General features: G+C 36.8%; 1 protein-coding gene across 15 annotated transcripts in view; it reads left to right on the forward strand.

Annotated features, from left to right (window-relative positions):
• The window catches only part of Ldb2 (LIM domain binding 2), a 364,317-nt gene that overhangs the window by 267,500 nt on the left and 72,941 nt on the right, over positions 1 to 23,876 (forward strand). For all 15 annotated transcript variants that reach the window (XM_063230125.1, XM_063230126.1, XM_013147321.2 and 12 more), the window contains exon 3: positions 20,431 to 20,603. In XM_063230125.1, coding sequence (XP_063086195.1) covers positions 20,431 to 20,603 — 173 coding nt within the window. The remainder of the gene's footprint in view (positions 1 to 20,430; positions 20,604 to 23,876) is intronic.

The following is a 23,876-nucleotide window of genomic DNA, read 5'->3' on the forward strand; positions in this document are numbered from 1 at the left end:
TGTTTGTTTTTTTGTGCTATAGTACATTTAATATTCAGCACATAGCTTAATCTTAGAGATGGATATCCATACATGTATGCACAGACATATCTATTTAAGAGTGACTTATTGAATGCTGGTTGCTCTAGCAAATTGTATGAACATGATTGTGCATTGAGCTGCTATGACTCCTGTTCTCAAGGAACCCACATGTAGAGATGTAGACAATTTAAATAAAGCAAGGGATTTCTCGAATCTGGTTATGTGAACACACATCATATGGGAATATTCGTTAAAATCATCAGGCTGAGATCTTATCCCTATCCTATTGAATCAGGTGCTACTGAAGGTGTGGCTTGAGGATCTTCACCTTAACCATGTCCCAGGTGTAGACCAAGGTGAGAACCACTGCAATGTGATAAATAGTGTAGAAGAATTCACCAGAGTAGCAGCTAATCAGTTTGGCCTGCAAATCAGTGAAGTTAATTTGGAGGAAGTAGTTCCCAAATTAGGCACTCAAGGAGAGAAGGAATTACATATAAAAAAGTAAAGAAGAGCAACCAAAAGAATATTCAGTAGAGAAAAGCCAGAAGGACCGTGGGGGAGATTTTTCACAGCCACTTCTTCCTCCCCTCTAAGGAAAGGGCTCCAGTGACCAGGGTAACCCTTCCTTCTTTTGTAATGCTCCCATTTAATGGAGGAAAAGGTTTTCCTAGGGATCTTTGCAGCTCAATCAGCTGCATATATTTGTTTCACTTTCTTTCCTGTGGCTACTTCTCTCTGATAATGACCACAATACAGAAACTTAAATAGCTGTTTGGACACTTTGGAGGACTCAAACCTCAGATCTATAACTGCCCATGTGTAACTCTTATGAACACTGAATCCCTGGTCTCATCACGTGCCTGGTTCACTCTACCCAGCGGATTGGGCGATTTCTCATTTCCTGCAGGGAACCAAGTTCCATCCTGAGAGAGTAAAATCAACACCTACTCACTGATAGTCCCTTTCGCAACTGTGTGTAACCACTTCTTAATTTTATGTTTGTTCATGGTCCAGCTTACTGAGGTCAGTTAAAGTCAGAAGAAGATGTCAGCTTGATTTAGTAAAATTGGAGTCTTTGTCTGCCTTGGGTTTATCTCCTTGAGCTGAGCCGTCATTTGAATTTTATGTTTTTGTCCTTTTTTTCTGAACATTTCTTTTTCCCAGGGAGGGTTTTCAGTGCTGCGTTCATCCTATCTGTTTGCAAGGAAGGTGCTTGTTTCTATAAAGTTCCTGTCCCGTCGGATCTCCATCATCTTTATGGTCTTGCATGCTGTCACTGTGGCTCATGTCTAGCTGTGGTTTGTTATGTTTTGACAGGAGTTTATTATAAAGCTGAGGATCATGTCTGGCTTTGCCTTTCAAACTTTCTTCTTTACGGTAGCCATAAACCTGCACTGCTAAAATGTTCTCTCTAAGGAGAAAGGGAAATTCTGATAACAAAAGCCTTGGAGGATAGGAAAAAGGATGGGGAAAGGGAAACAGAAGGAAGCAGGGAAATGGAAAATTTTGAAAAGCTGTTATTAAAGTAGCAAGGAGAATACTAGCCATCATTCAAGTGCAACTACAAAAACAGTTACCAAGAGTTTCCAAAGATTTGAGAAAAATAAGAACAGACAGGTGGAAGAAAAGAACCTACATGACTCTACCATGACATTTTTAATCTTTGGAATCCTGGGTGAGTTGACAACTACAGACACATGAGTAAAGTTATACTGAGTTCGACTCAAAAAGAAGAAGCAAGGTGGGGTACATCCACTGCTTTCTCAGTATCCTCTGAAGCAGCCATCTTGAAAGTCCATTAATAAAAATCCTTAAAATCATCTTGAGTTTTTCTGTGGAAGAAAGAATGTAGATTAGGTTTACAGAATATCTGTTTACAGGGTTACTGTATCCTGTAAAGCCTGTTTACAGGGTAACTGTATTTCGGTCTGGGTTCCTTCCTTGTGTAAGCTGCTACTGAGTACTTGGGGTATGTAACACCCTAACTGTGCATCCTTAGCTGACACTGTTGGTTGAGGGCTGTTACATACTGGAAATATGACTAGCTGCTTTCCATCCTTTGTCCATTTTAAGTAATTCTTAAAGTCATCAGAAAAAAAGTAATGCAATAGTGGCTTCTTATCTATGATTTCAGTTACCTACAGCCAAAGGTAGTCTGAAATATTAAGTGGAAAATCTCAGAAATAAACTATTCATAAATTTTAGATTGCACATTTCTCTGAATAGGAAGAGAAAATCACATCTATCCCACCCTGAGCCAGCCAGATTCATGAATCATCTCTTTGTTTAGTGTAACCACACAGTATATACTATCTACCCATTAGTTACCTAGTAACAGTCCAGGTTATTAGATTGACTATCATAGTGCTCCTATTTAGGTATCTTGCATAACAGTCTGATTCTATATCATCACACACATAACTTTCACCTCACTTGATCTTATCACATGGGCACTGTATCATCTCACATGATCACAAGAATGGTTAGTACAGTACTGTAAGATATTTTGAAAGAAACCACATTCACATAACTTTTATTATAATGTTGCTATAATTGTTATATTTTATTATTTACTATTTTAACCTTTTATTATGTCTAATTTAAAAATTAAATTTTATTACAAATATTTATAGGTAGAAAAAATATATGTAGAGTTTGGTGCTATCCATGGCACCGTGCACTGGGTGGTGGGTGGTCTTGGAGTGTATCCCTATGGAATAGGAAGGATTGCTGTACTCTAAACATCTCTAGAAGGTTGATACTTTTCTCCTCCCCATTGATCTGATGAGGCCAGAGTGATTCAGTTACCTGACCAGGATCCCACAGTGCTGCGTAGCAAAGTTGAAAATCAATTTCAGGCAAGGTGGTTCCACATTCTTGATCCCAGTCTTGGTAAAAGGCTGGACTGGATGAGGCCTCGGCAAAGGAAGTCCAGGAGGGCTCATAGCAGCTCTTAACAACAGCAGAGGAGAGAGAAAAGGGAGCAGCAAGGAGCCAGGGCTCTGCCATCCTGATGCAACAGCTCTGCTGTTTGCTTCTGTGACGCAGCAGTGCTCCCTGCTCCTCCTCTCCTAATCGGGAGGTCCCTTTCCTCTTAGAGACAATGGAGTAGAGACGGAATACAGAAGGGTCCTTTTATCTTATTGACTTAGCCACAGTTCTGTACCTGAAAACAGATGTGGCAGCTGCAAGTGAGGGATAATGGGACAGAGGTGGATTCTGTGTGTTCTCACAGTAGGTATGTGTGAGCTCTGGCTACTGGGTGCCAAAGACAGGCCAGCCAGGCTGTTCTAGAACCCACAGAATCCCCAAAGACCTCCTTCTTTTGCCTATGTCCTCCAGTCTTGCTGAAAACCTGAACACAGAATGCCAGAACCCAGTAGCTGGCACCCATGCAGCTTTGTGGTCACAGTTGGTCTCCTGAGTTGTGTGTCAGGAAGCCCATGCCCCTGTTTGTTCTGTCAAAATGACTGCTTCTCTCCTTGAATTCACCATCTCAGAGTCAGAAGCACAATCCCCAGTGGACTTGTGTGGAGCGAATCTGACCCTTTGACTGCTCCTCATTTCTGCAGACTTTAGCTTTCGGGTAGAATATCTCTGGAATGCTGACTTTGAGTGATTAAAGTGGACATTTATGAACTCTAAATTCACATAAATACAAGGGAGAAGCCCCACCAATGCAAAGGAGTTTCAGATGGAAGACTGCATATTTTTCGTACAAGACTCAAAGTTAACTTTAATCCCAAAATGGACTTTTTAAAAAAAATGATGAGCCTCTAAATCACAATTTTCTGGACTAGAATATTGAGATGTGAGAATTCCAGACAGATACCTCAAACCCTGTTTTTCTCTTTTTACGGTCTTGATTTTCTGGCCTCTTACCTTACCTCTGCATTAGCAACTGGTGTGTACGCAAGGCAGGCTTCAGGTTGGCAGGCTGTCCAAAGAGACATGCCAACTCCGCACTCTTTAATTTGCCAACCATCTCATAAGTAGCTATTTACACCACAAATGTGCTGTGATACTAGAATGCTCAAGAAATGTTCCCTGCCTTCGGGGAACTACAGACACTGATAGGAAAGACAATAAAACTGACAATTACAATTCAGCAGGGCCAGTCCAAAGTCTGTGCATGGAGAAGGCAGTGTGAGAGCAGTAAGAAGAGCTAACATGCATTTATCAGCACTGGACTCTGTGCTGAGCGCTTTAACCGTGCACAATCTTAATGCATGTAACTACACACCGAATGAGTTATTATTGCAGTCCCATTTGGCAGACAAAAGGGACTAGAGTTTAAAGGGCATGTATCATTTGTTCAAGGTTACAGCATGACTAAGTAGCTCAGCTGGTGTATGAATGAAGAATGGCCAACACAGTGCCCAAATTTATCACCAATTTGCATTCAAAGGAAATGTTGAGAAATGCAACAGAAAAGGAGGTTAGTGCTAAACCAGACTTGGCGCTGTAGCTGAGACCTGAGGATGCCTAAGAGCTTGGATGAAACAGAAGAGGGAGAGAGGGTAGCCCATATTTTGAAGAACAGACTGGCATAGCAAGCAAGACTAAGAGATGAGGATGAAATGGAGTGGAGGGAAGGCCGCAGGAGCGAAGAGACTTTCTATTGTTAATTCTGCAAACCTTTCCTTTGACTTTTATGAGCTTCTACTTCAGTGACCATGTAACACCTGAGAAGGGGAGCCTTCTGTGATGCCCTGGACTGGGGAAGGGCCTCATCTAACCATTTGCCTTCTGTCAGCCGAAAGGAAATCTTGGAACAGCTATTGGCTGCTGATTCCTGGCTTAGTTTAGGTTTGGAATCACATACATATGTCAGTTTCTCTGGTAACATTTCTGAAACCCACATGAATTGTGCTGATATTAAAATATAAAGGTGGAGACTTGTGTTTTCCCCAGTGATCTGAGTTTGAAAGGACTTGGTAAATCAGACTGAAATAATTACATGAGATTCTGGGATTTTTTTTTTTTCACCTCTACTGTGGAGCCCTTTTTTCCCTGTTGTAAAGTCAGTGGGTTAGACGTAAAAATATGCAAACTATCTGAAAATGTTAATTGGAGATGATTCAGCTGCAGAGAAACCACATAAACTAGATGCCCGTAATTGGTCATGTAATCTTATCATCTACAAGGGATCCACTGACACTTTTTGAGAGGTGCTATCTGCAATGCTTATTGCAAAAAATATATAAAATTTGACAGTATTAAATGTTGGTGAAATTGTGGGTGGAACAAGTACTGTCTGTCAGCACAGGTAAAGGAGTAAATTGATAATGACACTTCAAAGGGCAGTTACTCGGACTTAGTAAACAAAGCATGTATTTCCCTTTCTCAGGGTCTACTCTGTTGGGGAAAAAAATTGAAAAATATACTATATGAACCCCCCTTATCATGGGGATGTCTAAATAATGCTGAAATGGTCATACTCTGGAATATAAGGCCATGTGTAAAATAAATGAACTAGCCTTATAGACACTGATGTGTTTAGGCCTCATAAGAGTATTATGAGTGAAAAAAGGGCAGGTTCTATATAAATACATTTAATAACTTATGTAAATTGAAACAAGACAAAATGCAACTGCATACAAATATGCACATATATGTATGTATTTCCTTTGCAACAGCAATGTGCTAATGTTTGGAATGTGTTTAACTTATTTGACTAAAAAAGTAATAAAATTAAATTGGGGCTGAAAAATAAATTAAAATTAATAGATTAAAAAGAACAAGCATTTTTCTTTATCCTACCTAAACTATAAATAGTTACACAGTTTTACTTCTCTGACCATCTGATTTCTCCCCTATAAAATGAGGGTGTAGAATATTATTATGGATAACCTAATTATATTTATTAGATAATTATCAGTGCTTTTTATTTTATTTTCCACATATGTTAAATGCCACTCACAGTTACTAATCAGGAGCTAATCAGTATTACTGTGAGTTGAGATAATTCCTACTTGAATCAAAGAAATATACTGAACATGTTCTTTTTTTTTTTCAGTGATTTTTAGAAACTATGGCACCAGCCAAGGGTACATTGTAAGATCTGTAGAAACCTTAAGAAATGTTACTGGAAATCCCTGCACTAAACTTAAGGTCTTTTCTGCTCTCTTACTTTAATTTGGCACTGCGCACAGTGCCTAGATAGAGCACTGCTTTTACGGACACTTGCTAAAGGATGAATGAAAGTATAAGGTGAATTTATGCAAAAATCAATACAAAATATATGAATGTATGTGTGTACAAGACAGTGAGGTATATAATAAGAGTATAAAACTTGTTCAACACCTGAAAATATATTAGTACTTTTCTAAAGGAAAATAAATCAATTCAGTAGCTACAGAAAAGGTATTGGGTCAAATTAAATATCTATCAGGATTGGAAAAAAAAGATTAGAAGAATTTATTTTTATTTCCACAGCAGGTAATATGATTTCAGATCAACAACATAGCACTTTCTCTAATCCTAGAGTTACTTGACCCCAAATATATCAACTCCCTTATTAATTTTCTTTCTGGCAGTTCTGTTTGAACAGTGGAAATAAGATGAGAAAAAAAGATATTAATGTATTGGAAATGAGAAAGGGAATAAAATTATCAATATCTAGGAGCAATAGACTTCTTTACCTAGAAAACCTGTAAAAATCATTATTATTAATAAAAGTATTTAAATAAAGCATTTTGGGTTCTAACTAGAAATATAATTTTTACATTAAATTAATTTTATAATTAATATAATATAATATAATATAAAGCATAACTAAAATACTAAAAAGTCATCTTAAAAATTGTAAAGTATTTATACCATGTAACACTACTACAGAATTATTTTGAAACAAAACTAAAGACTTAAATTAATAAACAAGTATTTCATATTCTGCATGGGAAGATGGGATATTACAAAGATATTTGAAATTTGAAAGTCACTGCGTATTTCAACTCTTTCTTACTAGACTTAATTTGAATCAATCTCCTTTTCATTTTTTTCTGAATTTAACAAAGTTATTCTAAGGCTCATCTTGAACAATAAAAAGTAGTATTGTATGAAAATGTTAACATAAAAAAAGTAAGAAGGCACAAATCACTCTCCTAGATGTAAAGTACCTAGTAAGTTTCAATGACAGTAAGAACATCATGGTGTAATACAAGAGCAGCTCTTCCAGACAAGACCTTCAAGGTATAAACCTTGGTCCAGACCGCTGCTCAGATGCCAGGAGGTACCTCTTCCTTAATACACTGTTTGCTGCTCTGGACCACTCTGTTTCACATACCCTCTGCCTGATTGATTAAGGTCGATCCATTCTTCAGCTTGAATCTTTCTTTGATTCTTCTGTCTCTCCCTGTAGGTCTTGTACCAGTTCTATAAATTGTCAGTTACTGAATTATGAATTTGTGGTAGAAGAGAATAAAAAGATCGTTTTTTATTTAAAAGGAAAAAGAAAAAAACAGAAAAAAACAAAACAGTATAAGGGTACAAGTAATACAGAACTACAAAAAAAAACAGTAAGATATCACCACTTAATAGATTACACACTATCATTTTTGAAACGGTTATTCAGGTCACAGGTTCAAAGCATACAAACTGAACATTCAAACAGTGAGACTGCAAATAGTTGTGTTCAATGATCCAAACAAAAATATTAATATGGTCATCTATTTAACACACCTAAACATGCTTGCTGTTGTATCTTTAGGGCACTTTTTTTTCCTCTCTTAATTACAACAAAATTTACACATTTTGGGTTTTATTGCTCCCATAGATCTTATTACTTTTTTTGGTAAGAGAATAAAATCAAACATGATAAAACAAAGCTGTCAGTCAAAACCAAGGATAGACATAGCACATGATGTAAAAACAGAGTACAAGGTTATCAACAATGGTTACCATAATGCCTCTTGCTTCCTTAAGAAGAATTGTCTAGCTCATTAGGTATTATAAAGTTGAACTAAACCATAGAAAATAAGACCTATAAAACCTAAACATTGTAAACCTTACAAAACTTCAACAGAGGATAATAGTCAAACCACAATGGGCATCGATGTGAATCTTATTGCCTTCAAAGTAGTTGCCTATACTCTCATACTTAATACTATCATACAGAGCAGAACAGAGTCTAACCAATATAAACAAGATAGTGGGAATATTACAGGACTTCAAATCAAGTTAATGGGAAATAAAAAAGTTACTATAATATACCCTGCTAGTTTTTTTTTTATTTTTTCTCCTTAGTTTAAAAAAGAAAAATTTAAAAAATTAAATAATTTTTAATGAATAAGGGAGAGGTTGAGATAAAAGAGGGCATAACAACATAACAATACAGGTCAAAGCATGACAGTTTCAGCAACCTAGTGCTTCACCACCAAATAACCCGACTTAGTAGTTACCATAGTGTCTTTTTCCTTGAAATATTTCAATATAACTTCATATGCTATAGCATCAAACATATCAAGTCAGTGTAACACCATTCAAGTGGATGAAAGCATTGTATTTAGAACCAGCTAACAGAAAAATGAACAATGGTTTCTATATTGTCTCTTTGCCTATAACAATTTTTGTTTATACTACCACATATGATAAAATCCAGCAAGATACAACATGATAAAACCAATGGAGACAGAAGAGCCATAGTTTGGTGGGGCTTTAAAACAAGATGGTATTAAATCAGCACTAGCTATTATGATGTCTTCTTTTCTTTAAAATAGCTGTTCATTGCGTCACAGGCCATAATATTGAACAGCCCAGAATAAAGCCATTCCAATTGATGAGTGAAAACTTTATAAGGCTTCAAGGCCACATAATGGGGAATCATGGTTACCAAATACTTTTATATATTTGAATCATTTCCTACACTAGGGAAAATATTCAGTGTTCACAGAGGCGAATTTGATTTATTTCACTTATGAGTATGGTCTCAAGCTGCGCCCATTTATTGATAAATATCTCAATGTGATCCTTCTTTATAGCTGAGTAGTACTCCATTGTATAGAAATACCACAACTTTTTTATCCATTCCTCAGTTGATGGACACTTGGGTTGTTTCCAAGATCTGGCGATTACAAATTGTGCTGCTATAAACATAAGTGTGCATATATCACTGTGGTATGATGCTTTCAGTTCTTCTGGGAATATGCCTAAAAATGGAATAGCTGGAACAAATGGGACTTCCAATACCAGTTTTTTGCGAATTCTCCAGACTGACCTCCAAAAAGGTTGTACCAGTCTGCACTCCCACCAAAAGTGTAGGAGAGTTCCTTTTTTCCCCACAGTCTTTACAGCACTTGTTGTTGTTGGTTTTTTTGATCCTAGCCATTCTTTCTGGAGTGAGATGGAATCTCAGTGTGGTTTTAATTTGCATTTCCTTAATGACCAATGATGACGAACATTTTTTCATGTATTTATTTGCCATTTGTATTTCTTCATCTGAGAAGTGTGTATTCATCTCAGATGCCCATTTTTGGACTGGGTCTTTGAAATTTGGGGGTCTGAGTTTTTTTAATTCTTTATATGTTTTAGACAAAAGTCCCTTGTCTGAGGGGGAGTTCACTAAGATCTTTTCCCAGTTTGTGGGTTTTCTTTTCACTATTCTGAAGATTTCTTTTGACTTGCAGAAACTTTTTAATAAGAGGTGGTCCCAGTTATTGATTCTGGGAAGTATTTCCCGTGCGGTTTATGAATTCTCTACCTACCCCTATGTCTTCAAGGTTTCTACCTAATTTGTCTTCCAATAGATTTAGTGTTTCTGTTTTAATATTCATATCTTTGATCCATTTAGATTTTAATTTAATAACTGGTGATAGACTTGGGTCTAGTTTTAGTTTTCGGCAAATGGAGAGCCAGTTTTTCCAACACAATTTATTAAAGAGACTGTCGTTCTTCCAGTGAACCTGCTTGGCTCCTTTATCAAAGATAAGGTGGTTGAGTGTGTTTGTAGTTGTGGTTGTATCTTCTAATCTATTCCATTGATCTTTGGCTCTGTTTTGATTCCAGTACCATGTTGATTTTATTACTGTTGCTTTGTAGTATAACTTCAAGTCAGGGATTGTGATGCCTCCTGCCTTACCTTTGCTGCTTAGAATTGCCTTTGCTATTCTAGGTCTCTTCTGGTTCCAGATGAATTTTAGGAGTAATTTCTCTAGAGCCATAAGGTATGTTGATGATATTTTTATTGGGATTGCATTGAACCTGTATAACAGTTTTGGGAGAATGGCCATTTTCACTATGTTTGTTCTTCCTATCCATGAGCATGGGATGTCTTTCTATTTTCTGAGATCATCTTCAATTTCTTCTTTCAGTGTATTATAATTTTCCCTGTATAGGTCTTTCACTTCTTTAATAAGACTAATTCCTAAATATTTCATTTTTTTGCTTGCAAGTGAGAAGAGTGTGGCTTCTCTTGTTTCTCTCTCTGTGATTTTGTTGTTAGTGTATAGGAATGCTATTGATTTCTGAGTAGTGATTTTGTATCCAGCTACATTACTGAATTTATTCAATGGAGTTTAGGGGGTCTTCTATGTAGAGTATCATGTTATCTGCAAATGATGACAATTTAACTACTTCTTTTCCTATATTTACCCCTTTTATTTTTCTCTCTTGTCTAATTGCTCTGGCTAGTACTTCCAGTACTATATTAAATAGGAGTGGTGATAAAGGACATTCTTGTCTTGTGCCTGATTTTAAAGTAAAGGCTTTCAATTTTTGGCCATTTAGTATGATACTGGCTGTTGGTTTGTCATAGATGGCCTTTATTATATTGAGTTAAAGACCATCCATTCCAATTTTCTGTAAAGTTCTTACCATGAATGAATGTTGGACCTTATCGAAGGCTTTTTCTGCATCTATAGAAATGATCATGTGATTCTTATTTTTGGCTTTTTTGATATGGTGGATTACATTTATTGATTTTCATATGTTGAACCATCCCTGCATGCCTGGGATGAATCCAACTTAGTCATGGTGCATAATCTTTTTGATGATTTGCTGCATCCTATTTGCCAATATTTTATTGAGGATTTTTGCATCTGTGTTCATTAGGGAGATTGTTCTGTAGTTCTTTTTCAGTTGGGTCTTTCTCAGGTTTTGGTACTAGAGTAATATTTGCTTCCAGGAATGACGTGGGAAGGATTGGTTCCCGAAAAATTTCATTGAAGAGTTTGAGGAGTGTCGGCATTAGGTCTTCTTTCTATTTCTTGTAGAATTCTGCAGTGAATCCGTCTGGGCCTGGGCTCTTCTTTGTAGGTAAGGAATTAATTACTTGTTCAATTTCATTGATAGAGATTGGGTTATTCTGCAGTTTTACATCCTCTTGATCTAGCTTTGGTACGTCATATGTTTTTAGGAATCTGTCTATTTCTTCTGTGTTATCAAACCTTTGAGAGTAGAGGTTTTCGAAACAGGTGTTGATGAACTTTTGTATTTCTATAGGGTCTGTGGTGATTTCACATTTTTCATTTCTTATTGCGTGAATTTGAGCTTTTTCTTCCCTTTTTTAAATAAGGTTGGCTAGGGGTTTATCAATTTTATTTATTCTTTCAAAGAACCAACTTTTTGATTCATGGATTCTTTGGATTGTTTTCTTAGTCTCTATTGCATTGATTTCTGCTCTGATTTTTATAATTTCCTCTCTTTTTTTTGGCTTTGGGCTTGATTTGCTCTTCTTTTTCTAGCTGTTTAATGTGTAGCATCAGGTTGTTTATTTGTATTCATTCTGTTTTCCTGATGTGGGAACTCAGTGCTATAAATTTTCCTCTGAGGCTTTCATTGCATCCCACAGATTCCGGGAAGTTGTATCTGTATTTTCATTTTCATGTAGGTATTGCTTAATTTCTTCTTTAATTTCCTCTGTGACCCACTGATTACTCAAGAGTGTGTTATTCGGTTTCCATGTGTTTGTGGGATTTTTGCAGTATCTTTTATCATTAATTTCTAATTTCATAGCACTATGGTCCGATAGCATGCAAGGGATAATTTCAACTCTTTTGCATTTATTTAAATATGTTCTGTGAGTTAATATATGGCCTATTTTAGAGAATGTCCCATGTACTGCTGAGAATAATGTGTATTCTGTTGTTGGGTGGAATACTCTGTATATGTCTATTAAGTCCATTTGTTCACAGGTGCGATTCAGTTCTTTTATTTCTTTGTTGATTTTCTTTCTGGTTGATCTGTCCATTGGTGTCAATGGTGTGTTAAGATCTCCTGTTAGAATTGTGTTACTGCTGATTTGGTTTTTCATTCCTGTTAGTACTTGTTTTATATAACTGGGTGCTCTGGAGTTTGGTGCATATATATTTAAGATAGTTATCTCTTCCTCTTGGAGTTTTCCCCTAACCAGTATGTAGTGACCTTCTTTATCCCTTCTGATCATTATTGGCTTGAAGTTCACTTTGTCTGCAAACAGAATAGCTACCCCCACTTTTTTTGGGGGTTCCTGTTGCATGAAGTATTGTTTTCCATCCTTTGACTTTCAGTCTATGAGTATCCTTTGGGGTTAGATGGGTTTCTTGTAGACAGCATATGGTTGGATTTTGTTTCTTGATCCAGTCTGTTTCTTTTAATTGGTGCATTGAGACCATTTACATTAATAGTTAGAACTGTTATATATTGGTTTATTGTTGACATGTTATCTTTCTGCTGTAACATGTTTATCTTTCTGCTCTGTTTATTTGTCTGCTTTGTTTAGTGGTTTTTTCCTAAATGTATCTAGGCTTTCAGTATTCTTTGCAGGGTTGGCTTGCTGATCATCAAGTTTTTCAGCTGATCCTTGTCATGGATGTATCTTATTTCTCCACTGATTTTGAAGGACAGTTTTGCAGGGTACATCAGCCTAGGTTGGAAATCATTTTCCTTTAGGATATGAAATACTTCACTCCATGCTCTTCTTGACTTTATTGTTTGTGCTGAGAAGTCTGCTGTGATTCTGATAGGTTTTCCTTTATAGGTCATCTGTCTTTTCTCTCTGACAGCCTTTAATATTCTATTCTTTTGTTCGATTTCTGGGATGGTCATTATTATATGTCTGGGTGTAAATTTATTTTGGTTGTGGCTATTTGGAGTTCTATATGCTTCACTGATCTTGATATCAGGTTCCAATCTCGGGTTTGGGAAATTTTCAGCTATTACTTCTCTAAATATCCTCTTGACATCCTTTATGTTGTCCCCTTCTTTTTCATTTATCCTTATCAACCTTATGTTGTTCCTCTTTGCATCATCTTGCAGGTGTTGAATTGTTATTTCCTGATTTCTTGTTATTTTTAAAAGATCTTTCCTTTCCTGTTCACTGGCTGCAATCTTGTCTTCGAGGTCTGAGATTCTATCTTCACATTCATTGAGGCGGGTTTTACAACTTTCAATGGAGTTTTTGATTTCCTGTATATCTCTTTGCATCTGTTTTATGTATTCTGTTTGTTTCTTATATTGTTAATCCAGGGATTCTATCTTTTTGTTTAGTTCCTCCAATTTTTTAACTGCCCCACTCACTGGAACTGACAAGGAATCTTGGCCTTGTCTCCAGGCCAGGAAGAGAGTTCCCTCAGGCTAGGTGAGATTCCCAGTCGCCGCTGCTCCACTCACCATAGGGCAGCGAGCCTGCAGGTCCAGCAGGGTCCAACCTGGTCCCCAGGTCAGGAAGGAAGTTCCCTCAGGCTGGGTGGGATTCTCAGCCACTGCTGCTCCTCTACCAGTCTGGCAGGGAACCCGCCTGGTCCCCGAATAAAAAGATTTTACATTCCATACCCCAGATTCAAGGAAGCCTCTGTTGCTGGAGAGACCACTCTTGTGCAATATACTGTCAGTACTTTGGATCAAAGGCAAAAGAGTTTCCACCCATGATCAAAATCACACATCTGAGAGAAATAGTCTGTACTATGCCTGGAAGAATCAGGATCCAAAATAATCTAAATATACTAATGTGCTAAGTTGAATGAAATGAAATGAAACATGTCTGGTTTATGTTTTAAGTTCCTACAAGTTGGAACTGTGAGTTCATTGGTGGATTGCCCTGAGTCATCCATTATTGAGTTAGGCAGTGGGAAAACAAGGGTGAGCCAGGGGAAGCCACAGTACCTATCTCACTTGCCCTTAATTAGTGAATCAGTGGCACAAAGAATTTCTTGATGGGAAGCTCCCTAGAAGCAAGGATGGGGGTTTACCTTGGTTACAGTTATTACTACTATAAGCTATGACTGAAGTTTTCATCAAGTTATTTAAAACAACATAGACAGTAATCAGAGAGGAAAAATTGCCTTTTAGATTTCAGAGATCAAAAATTTTTGTGGCATTTTAGAACTATTTTGGCAAATGAATAATAAAGAGCAGAGTAGTTTTATCAGATCGTGACACTGGCTGAAACACTTCACTGTACTTTGTGCTGTGAATGAATGTGAGCCCTTCGCATAGGTTAGAAAATTCTCTACAACCTGTCTTTCCCTTCTCACCTGCTCTCTGTGCCATTCTTCTTGACTATGCATTTGCCATGCTGCCTTCCTGATACTGTTATAGACAAAGCTCATGGAACCCAAATTCGAGCCCATCTTAAGGCTTTTTTTACTGCAAAGTTCCTGCAAGACATGTCCAGTAGCAGATCTTCAGGTGGCCTTGTTCAGTCAAGGCCTAACTCCATCACTACCTCATCCCTTTGCTGCACCTTCCTACACTAATATGGTTAAACTAGCCCTCCCTCACCAACATATTTATCCTCTGTAATTTCCTACCAGCACTTAGCACAATATCTGGCCCATATCCATAAAAGCACTTACTATGCATATAGTAATGCATATAGAAAATGAATGAAATATTGAAAGAACAACAGAGATAATCAGAAAGAAGATACTTAAATCAAATTGCTTTTGTTGAAAAAATGAGGTAAATGTATATTAGATGAAAATTATATCAATTTAGACAAGTAAAGTCAGTTTAACTTGCTTTCACTTTACAAAGAGCAACAAAATCTGCTTTAAACCTCTATCGCTGCCATCAAAGTTTGGTCATGTTTTATTTGCATTCTTTGACTATTTATCACTGTTATTTACCATAAATAAAATCATCAGTATTGTTTTTATCACTCTTATGATCACTTTCACTTACATCTTAGCATAATGCATACACTGATTTCTAAATACAGCTAAGTCTAAAGTTTAATGAATCTTTGTGTTTATTGTGTACCTCAGTAGTAGAATTTCCATGGGAATTTCTCAAGCATAACACCTCTAGCAGAATTATGTAAACTGCCTAGATTCAGAGAAACAATTTACCAATTATCATGTTTAGAAAACATTTTAATCATAGAATAAAATTTAATATAATTAAATTTGGCTTAATTGAAATCACTAATATGTAGCTATGTAGTTCTTTCTTCAGAGTTAGAAAGTCATTAGCTAAATAATGTCCAAGTGTTAAGTAGTTCTGATATCTTGTTAGGTAAAAATCCTCCTCTTGGTCTCCATTTTAATTAGGTTTTCAGTCTCTTTTTTATCTTCCTTTTCTTTTTCCTTTTCTTTTTTGGAAGTGAATTGTCTTTAAAACAGAAATTACATGCATTAAAACTGATAAATGATGGCCCCAAATCAAAATGTTTGACCTTAGCAACAGTGTCTCATAGGACACGAAGAACTTCAGAATATTAAAAATCTGAACATTAAAATTGCAGTTCAGTTAGAGTATTTACTGGGAGCTTAGAATCATACCTAAACAGACTGCAGAAAATTAGAAGTTCACAAAAGAAGGAGTAATTCTACACGATTTCCCCCAATATTTGTGTATGCCTGTTTCACTACAACTTCATGAGGTTTACATTTTAATCTTTTTACTTATTATTTTAATTTGGACTTTGATTACTAGTTTAAATATCTTCCTATGTAGTTATTTTCTAGGTGTAATTTTTTCTTGGGAATTTTCCATAAACATCCTTAAGAGTTTAAGAAAGCATTTCATAATTACTAATAGATATAGAATGTTCTAAATAGGACACTTTCTGGTTTGAGAGAGTTACGCACTAGCTTCCATCTCTTCACTATATTTCTGACTAGTGCCATTGGCTTTCTAAATGGGGAAAGTCTTCATCTCACTCAAGTGTTTTTTAAGATAAAATCCTTTTCATGGGCTGATGGTGTCAATTTATCTATATCATTATTTAAATCATTTTAATTCCAGGAATTAGAGCATGCAAGGTACAAATTTAGCATATAACACATAGAGTACTGGGGTGGTTGATGAATTAGGAAACCACTGAATCAGAATCTGAAATGTTCTCAAAGTCATTTATGTTAGACTGTTCGTGATGCTTGCATGATCTATTACATTAAAACAATGTGTTAATCTCAGTGTTTCGAGTATTATAAAATTGTACACTGAATTCAAGATTCAGAAGATATAGGTGGAGCTGAAATTCACAAAGCCATCTTTTAATCATTATCAATTATTCCACTACGTTACAGAGACTGGGATATTGCTTAACTCTCCAAAGAGAAATGAGTTTGAAAGACAGAGATAAAATCTGTCTTTGTGTTTTCAGCACCTACCAAGGAACTTTACAGCTACTCCAAGCTTGGTGAAGGTTTACAGAAGAAATCAGTGGAAGAGCAGTAGACTGATTTTCTCAAGCACAAGCATGTGGGAGTTTGCATCAATTCTCTGTCCCATTCACTGCACATAATTTATAAATCACACTGTGTGTGTGTGCACACGGGCACTGCATGTCAGTTATATTTTACTTATCTCTTTTGCAGAGCAGAAGCTCTTGGCTAATCTCAGTGGCTGGCAGAATAAAGGTCCCCAAAGGAATCGAGGTCCTAATTCCTAGCACCTGTGATGCTGACTCACCTAAGAGTCTTTGTAGATCTGATTAGGTTATGCACTTTCAGATGGAAAGATTATTATGAACTATTTGGGTGGAGCCAGTACAATCACAAGGGTCCCAAGGTGGGAGAAAGAGGCAGAAAAGAAGTGTGAAAGACACCCTCCAAGTCTCCACCTGCAGGCGGCATGGAGTCAGCTGATGGGGAAAGGGTCACATTCAAGGAATTTGAGCAGCTTCTCCAAATGCTGGGAGAAAAGAAAGCTGATTCTTCTCTAGGGCCTTCAGGAAGAAGGCTGGCCTTGCTAATACCTTGCTATTAGCCTTACAAGATCTATGTCTGGTTGTTGAAAATAGATGATACATTTGAGTTATTGTAAACCACTAAGTAGCAGCACTAGAGAACTGGTGCAGTCTCTGAGCCCTCTTTTTACCCCCCACAGCTTCTAACACAGTGTGTCATACAGAGATGAACTCTCACATGTCTCTTGAATTGATCTTTTTCATCACTTCTCTTAATTATGTGTCCCTATTTGCTAGCCTATTCCATGTTGGAACAAGATAGCATTAATCAAACTTCCTCTATATGGAAATGATTGAAACCTAACACAACTATTACTCAGTGGGTGCATCTCCCTAAAATGCACAGCTGGGGTGTGGGGTTGGCTTCATTCCCAGCTGAGATGAAGGTCCAAGTCATTCCAAAGAGCAACTCTCATTCTCTCTCTCTCTCTCTCTCTCTCTCTCTCTCTCTCTCTGTCTCTCTCTCTCTCTCTCTCTCTCTCTCTCTCTCTCTCTCTCTCCCCCTCCCCCCCACCCCGTCTGTCTGTCTGCCTCTGTCTCTGTCTCTTTCTTGCTCTCTTGGCTTTCTGTCTGCATATAGGACTTTACTGGCAAAACTACCCTTTTTCTTCCAGGGAGAGATTTTGAAAATAGAAACATATATTTATTCTGATTCTGTAAGGTTGGCAAAGAATTTCAGGGATGGCTCATCTCTGCTTCCAAGGACACAAATTTGAGGCAGCTCATTTGGAGTTCAAGAACTTCCTTCCAAGATGGACTCCCTAGTGAAAGTCAGTGCTAGGTATCAGCCAAAAGCTCATTGAGGTTGTTGCCTAGAAGGCCTTCTTTTGCTCCATGCGACCTCTCCATGTGACTCTTTGCACAGTTTGGCAATCTTAGTATAGTTGAGTGTTGCACATAGGAACTGATATCTTCCCAAGCACAAAGGAGAACCTTCCATGGAAGGTACAACTCAAAACTGACACTCTGTGATTATACTACATTCTCTTAATGGAAGCAAATCAAGAAGCCAGCCAGATTTAAGGAGAGACCATATGTACATCCATGGATATCCTTGTCATGGATCATTGGTGCCACTAGAGAAGCAGCTTACCTCATGGGTTAGTAGTGAAACTTTGTGAACAACGGCCCAGATCAGACCGAGGGGAAAAGAGCAGGGCATTCCCACAAAGGAACTGAAAACAAGCCTCTGGTTTCCATTACAATCTTTTCCTAGAGAGCCAGAAATTCTTCAGTGGTGCAAAGATGTGTTTCTGTCTAAGTACATTTACTATGTAACTTGTATATTTTCAGGATTGGGGAATAATTAAAAATTTAGGTTTAAAGTCTCAAACTTTGTTTCCATTCACCTTTTCTTATACTATGAATAAAGATGATGATAATAGACAGGAAACAGTGCTGTAAAAGAATTAAGCTGTGTGGGATTCATCTTGACTAAACCATAATTTGATTAATCCAGTGGTGGTTATTTACCGTAAACTCTTATATGACAATTCCTTAGATGCTGTAGGGAAATATTTTCACCCATTAACTACATTTTTATGGTTTATATTTTTTATGGTTTATATTTTTTCTTAACAGTACAGATCCCAAATTGTCAAATTACTTGAACTGACTTATGATAATTAGCCTTAAGTTAGAATAATTGAAATTCACACAATTACTTTTATTTGTTTGGTGAAGTACAATAAGGTTTTTAGCATAACAAAGTTTCCTTTTATAATATTAGCCATGCATGTGTTTAGGATATGGTGTACTCAAATTACGCTCATTTAAATTTTGTATTCAGAGAATGAACATGCAATATTGGGGATTAGGCAGTATTTAGGAAATGTATGTGTAAGGATTATTTGGGATGGAGGAACTAAAGTTACTGGAATATTTAGCATACACTTGTTGATTGATTTTACCCATAGCAGATATGAAGCAATAACAACTATATGAATTATTCAGAAACTAGTTATCTATATCAGAGTTCTTTAAAGATTACCCCAGAAAACAGTTTGGAAATGTATTCTTTTTGTATTCATTGTTTTCCATGCTCATGTATAAAAGAGCTCTAGAGCCATATGGAATGGTTTAATACTGATTCTTTTTAAATGAAATTAAATATTTTAAAGCATTCAGGTGATAACTGGGTTACTTTTTGCGCTGCAGCTCTCTTAGGTAGTTTACCTTAAGCATTATTTTTGTCTGGGGGTGGGGTATTACATTGTGGATGTGAGAGATTTATTAAAACCCTGGATTGCTTGAGAGTGCTTTTAGGACTTTGCCTTAAAATCTGCACATAAGCAAAATTCCTGATACTATGAGTTGGGCTTTCCAGTGTAAGAGGATTTCAAATCAGTGCTGAGACCGGGGGTTGTCACAGATTTTCTAAGTGTCATATATCAGAAAGGCACAGCTACTTACACAATCACTCAAGCTGAAATGGGCAGCACTGGCCACATGGAATGAAAGAGATCAATTTAGATCAAGTGTAAGGTATCAAGTTCTTGCAAAATGAACCTTTTCTTCTACAGAGATATTTTATCCAGTTCCAAAGCAGATGGAAAGATCAGCATTTACATAGTTACCCACCTCTTTGTGTAAGGAAATGCAGGTTACTGTTTAAAGGTTTCCAGTCCTTAAAGCAGTTTGAGATATAGTACTAGAAAGACCAAGTGATTTTGGTGTTTGGAGATACGGTATTAAAGGTTACAAATACCTACTTTTAAGCCAGGTGACTTTGAAACATGCATAATTTTTTTTTTCATAATGACCTTTTAGGATCTCAATTCTGTGCCTTTCTGAGTCACAATCCTACACTCTCTTGGGGTTATTCTGGAGATTTGGTGAGAAAATGCCAAAATAGGTCACAAGATACAGAGCATATAGTGTTAAAATTTACATTCCTATAACTGATAATAAAAATAAAACATAATTGGGTAATTGATTTATAAACAACACATTAAAAAATCCAAATAGGTTGTATATGTCTTGTGTTTCGAAATCATATGTATACACAAGGTCCAAAGTGGTAAACACATTCTTCCTCTATTATTTTTAAAGTATTCACTCTCATTTTATTGGCTTTCAGTGGACATAAAACCTGGAGAGATGACTGCCCACACTTTTCCTAAATAGTTGGGGGTATTTTATTAGCCACAAGCCAGAAGGGTCATGGTTGTTTAGAAACAGAAATTGCCTCCTGACTTGGTTGCTGGAAATGATTTGTATCAGTCGCAGAAGGCTTGGTGGTGGTGTAGGGTGTGCATCTGCCTGGCTCTTTTCCTAATGGTTTGCTTCTCTCACAGCTATCGGCAGGACCCTCATCCCTCGTTACTTTAGCACTGTGTTTGAAGGAGGGGTGACTGACCTGTACTACATCCTCAAACACTCGAAAGAGTCCTACCACAACTCATCCATCACAGTGGACTGCGACCAGTGCGCCATGGTCACCCAACACGGGAAGCCCATGTTCACCAAGGTATGGACAGACTCGGGGACACACTTGGTTTAAGTCCATGTGAGTTGAGAGGTTCTAAAGGTAGTCTTCTTCTGGAACTTGGAACTGATGTCACATGTCTGACACTTCCAGCTCCCAGAGAATCTTCATGTGTGTGCCTAGGTTAGACTTTTCTGGATCCCAGCACACAATCCTTTCCCATGTAGAAAAATTAGTAAGAACAAAGTGTGTTTAGTCTTATAATCTGGCAAATATAAGCTTATTTTATGCATATTTATTTATTTATTTACTTTTGGTGATGCCAGGGATTGAATCCAAGGCTTCATACAACCTAAACACAGGTTCTGCCCCTGAGGTATACTACCCACTCCAGAAAGATGTATTTTGATGAACACTAGTTCGTTGCATTTGGACTAAGATTCAATGTGAAACTAATTTGTGATATTAATGACAGCAGCTATCTCCTTTAATACAAAACACCAGTGAAGATCTTTATAGTAAAAAAAAAAAAAAAAAAAAAAAAAAAAACAAAAAAAAACATTGAATTATCAGGGTTAATTGCCAAAGCCCAATAAACTAAACTTTTCCTTATGTATTAATTGATGTTGGTGCAGTTTAATTTTCTCTGTTGCCAATACCATTGATACTATGGTATAATAATTTTGACAGTTTAAATTTGTGACAGTAGGGTTTTTTAATTCCTTGTTGTTTTGACCTTTGGACAGAGAGGAAAGTTGTCATTTGGGAACAAAGAAGCTTCATGTCAGATGCAGATGCCCGTGATAAGACAGAGTTTCTCAATGGGAAAGAGTGGCCATCCAAACGATGGTTTCTTCTGGCCACATCTTATTTCTTCCGGCAATGCAGAGCATTTTCATAATTTTGCAAATCACGTGGGTGTGCAATCTATTCCCTCTTAAAGTGATGAAGTTATAGTACTGCCTTTACTTCTGCTTAGTTATTGTGCTCTCTCCCCTCCTCCTTAATGTGACTTTAATTCAAGAAAAAATCATGTCACCTATTTATGCTTTAAGAAAATCCATAATTATTAAATAAAGTTTTACCCCAATTAAAGAGCTATATTTAACCTTTGTAGCTGTTTTGAAAATAACAGTGCATTTGTAGCAACTCTTCCATTCTCAGGCTAAAATACTTTTAGAAACGAACATAGTTGCTCTGAACATAGAGTGCTGAACATGCCAGCCTTGTTTTAGATCAAAGAGAATCACATTCTTCCAAGGAATCCATAGGGTGCTAGTCTCATTCCTATCAAGAAATGAAGGTTTTCCTCTGCTGCATTCTGCCTTTTCCGGGAAAATTCCCCTCCAGGGTGGCTGAGGCATCAAAGCACGCTCTGGAAAGATGTGGACGCCCACCTGTGCTTGCCTGCTTCGCCCCGAGCATGAGTTATTTGGGCCACCTATCTTACTGTGGGGTAGTTACCAGTCCTCTAATAAATATTTTCATACTGTCCTGGAAAAAAAATCACTTCCTGGGAAATGCAGTTTAATTGTAGGAAATTAGTTCAGGTATTATTTATGCTTATCTATTTTTAGAAAATTTAACAGGTTCTCCCACTCTCTCTGTCTTTCCCTCTCTTTTCCCCTCTATCTCTCTCCCTTCTTCCCTCTCTCCTCCCTACTCTTCAGTGATTATTATGCTACCCAAAGACTCACTCTGATTTTTCTTGTGTTCTTATATTGGTAAAAAATAATTCATCCTAATATATCTTGTGCAATAAAATTGTATGCTGCTTACCATAAAACAGTGGGCTAATGTGCTTTCTGGATCACGAAGAAAAAGCGTTTGAAAAACTAATATGTATTTTTTTGCTCTCAGTACCTGGCATTACTTAGCACATTTTGTGTTGGTAGCATTATATTATTCTAATTTAGGCTACTAATAAACTCTCATTTCCCAAATAATATTTGACCCAGTGGTTCTGAGTTGCTTTTATGGAAATTTGGTCAACTTGTGAATCAAATCATCTGTAGTCCTAATCAACAATACTATTAAGTATTCCTCAGAGGTATAGGGAGCATTTTGCAATTTTCTGATCTCAGAAACATTATAGATTATGGGTAAATATGTAATTAGAATTTTAAAACGTGCATTATAAAGCCTTTCTTTTATGTTTTCAATTTTGAATCAAATAGAAAACAAAGTTTGATAATTAGAGGAGCACACATCAAGCTTTTCAGAATCAGAGTTACATTTATACACGAGGAAATGAACAGTGGCAGAGGCTGCATGCAGGCTATATTCTTGTGGTTAGTTTTAGTTTTTGCAAACTGAAACAGTGGTTGCACTGGTTACAGAACACTTTTATTACCTCTGTAACATAGGGCAATGTTTTTTCAGCTCTCAGCCACCTATTATGAAATTATTTACTGCTATATAAAAAATACCGTGGAATTTTACCAGCACTCACTTGTGTCTTTGACTGGCAGCTTATTAGTCTTGCCATAACGCGCATACCACATTATACTTCAGAATTCCTGCCTATGACTCTCGCCAAACTGTAATGCCAATGATCATACTGCTTTAATATGCATTTATATATGCAGGATCTCTGAGCAAAATACAAAAATTTTATGTAGCTGTTAATCTAAAAACACTATTCCGTGCATGCTGCTCAAGCATAAAGATGAAGAAAATTAGATGAACACTCCCACCTAAAGAAACCTGTCTTATTTTACAAACACTGTAGGAGAATCGTTGTGCTACCAACTACATGATTAATAATTAGTCAAGGAAGAAAAGGGTTAAAAATCTACCGGTTAGTTTGAGAAATGTTCTTTTTTAGTTCCCTTGTTCCTGGCCTAGTCTCAAACTAGCACGTGATCTGCTGAATGCCTGCCAGCCTCTTTCTTGTTGATCCTCCGGAGACCATCTGTGCTGGGGGCATTGATTAGAGTGTGTCTGCTGGGATTACATCTTTTCTGTTGCCATGCCAACTAATCAGCTGATTTTGGTTACCACAGAAACAAAATGTCAGAGCTCACAGTACGGTAACATGAATTCAGCACAACAGAAAATGTTTCCTTAATTGAGGACCCTTTTGATTTTAGATTCCAAGGGAAAGGCAGTTTAAAAAAAAAAAAAAAGGCCAGCTTTAGATAAAAGCTACATTAATTGTATTGATTAAGAGGAATGTGCAGAATTATTTTAGAAAAGATACCAGCTCTCCTTTAAAAGCTACACCTATTTTTTTTTACCATTTCTGAACAAGGAATACATATATTCTTATCATATGTACCTCCATTTCCTATTGTCACATGTAAAACAAATTGC

Source organism: Cavia porcellus, unplaced genomic scaffold (genome assembly GCF_034190915.1).
Source record: "Cavia porcellus strain 051 isolate PalLab524CR breed Dunkin Hartley unplaced genomic scaffold, mCavPor4.1 scaffold_18, whole genome shotgun sequence".
In the NCBI taxonomy this organism is placed as follows: domain Eukaryota; kingdom Metazoa; phylum Chordata; class Mammalia; order Rodentia; family Caviidae; genus Cavia; species Cavia porcellus.